Source organism: Chanos chanos, chromosome 5 (genome assembly GCF_902362185.1).
Source record: "Chanos chanos chromosome 5, fChaCha1.1, whole genome shotgun sequence".
Taxonomy (NCBI): Eukaryota; Metazoa; Chordata; class Actinopteri; order Gonorynchiformes; family Chanidae; genus Chanos; species Chanos chanos.
The window spans coordinates 2,242,388-2,243,813 of record NC_044499.1 but is presented as its reverse complement, the minus strand read 5'-3'; the positions used below and the strand labels follow the sequence as shown (position 1 = coordinate 2,243,813).

Here is a 1,426-nt window from a genome sequence, read left to right as displayed (position 1 = left end):
GTGAGGGCGGAGCTATTGGCTGGGGCGGTGAATGGGGTGAGTTTGTGATCAGAGACCCTGAGAGACTGGCCAAACTCTGGGGTGAGAGGAAGGGCAAACCACACATGAACTATGATAAACTCAGCAGAGCCCTGAGGTAAACCCACACACGCACACACACACACACACTCATGCGCGCACACACACACACACACACACACATGTGTACACACACACACACACACGCACACACACACACACACACGCACACACACACACACATACGCACACACACTCACACACACACACACACACACACACATTTAAATACACACTCATACACGCGCGCACACGCACACACACATAAGCTTTTATTCATATCCTAGTGGGGACTTCCTATTGACTCCCATTATACTGTAACTAAAGAATCTCTAATCCCTATCCCTAACCCTAACCTTACCCAAAGAAATGTTTTGACACTTTCTGTTTTATCAATAGTAACAATATAGTTTTGAAGAACATTGTCCCAGTGGGGACCAGCATTTTGGTCCCCACAAGGCAATTTTGTCAGATTATGCTATATAAGTGTGGACTTTCGGTCCCCAGAAAGAGACAAATACATGCTACACACACACACATATGAACACACACTCACACACACACACACATGCACACACACACACATATGAACACACACACACACACACACACATACACACACATAAGTTAGAGAATTAGAGCGTGCTCACCGCTGTGTCCTGTGTTGTCAGATATTACTACAATAAGAGAATTCTGCATAAAACCAAAGGGAAGAGATTCACCTACAAGTTTAACTTCAGCAAACTGATCCTGGTTAATTACCCCAACCTTCCCCACTGTCAGCAGGTCAGTGTGCCTGTGTGTGTGTGTGCCTGAGTGTGTGTGTGTGTGTGTGTGTGTCTGAGTGTGTGAGTGTGTTCTCTGGATCTGCCCTTTAGGATTCCCAGGGCAGTTGCTTATCCCAAAAATGGATCAAGTAGCTGAAACATTCTCTTTTACTGCTCAAATGTGGTTACAATCACATATTTTCATTCAGTTTAACTAATTCAAGTTACTGCAAATGTCAATAAGCAAAGTATATATTTGCGTGTGTGTGTGTGTGCGTGTGTTACTGTGTGTGTGATGAGCTGATTAAGATGTCCTGATAGATGTATCATGTTACACGATTTCAATGTAGAATTTGAAAGAAGCGATCCATTGGTATTGAAATAATTATTATTAGAATCTCTCTCTCTCTCTCTCTGTCCCTCTCTCTCTCAGGTAACCCATAGCACTCCATCTCTCCCTGTGCCAGTCTTCTCAGAGGGTGGAGTCCCACTGTATGGGGGAGGGACATCCATGGAGAGGGGTAAGACCTTACCTCTAGCAACATTCTCCATGGCAACAAGACACACATTATTGGCACTCT

At 44.4% G+C, this 1,426-nt stretch overlaps 1 protein-coding gene across 1 annotated transcript in view; it reads left to right on the top strand.

Annotated features, from left to right (window-relative positions):
- The window catches only part of LOC115811266 (ETS domain-containing transcription factor ERF), an 8,315-nt gene extending 7,317 nt beyond the window's left edge, over positions 1-998 (top strand). The window contains exons 3-5 of the mRNA XM_030773407.1: positions 1-136; positions 750-864; positions 957-998. The exon at positions 1-136 is cut by the window's left edge and continues 93 nt beyond it. Coding sequence (XP_030629267.1) covers positions 1-136; positions 750-864; positions 957-998 — 293 coding nt within the window. The remainder of the gene's footprint in view (positions 137-749; positions 865-956) is intronic.
- Positions 999-1,426: the final 428 nt, after the last annotated feature.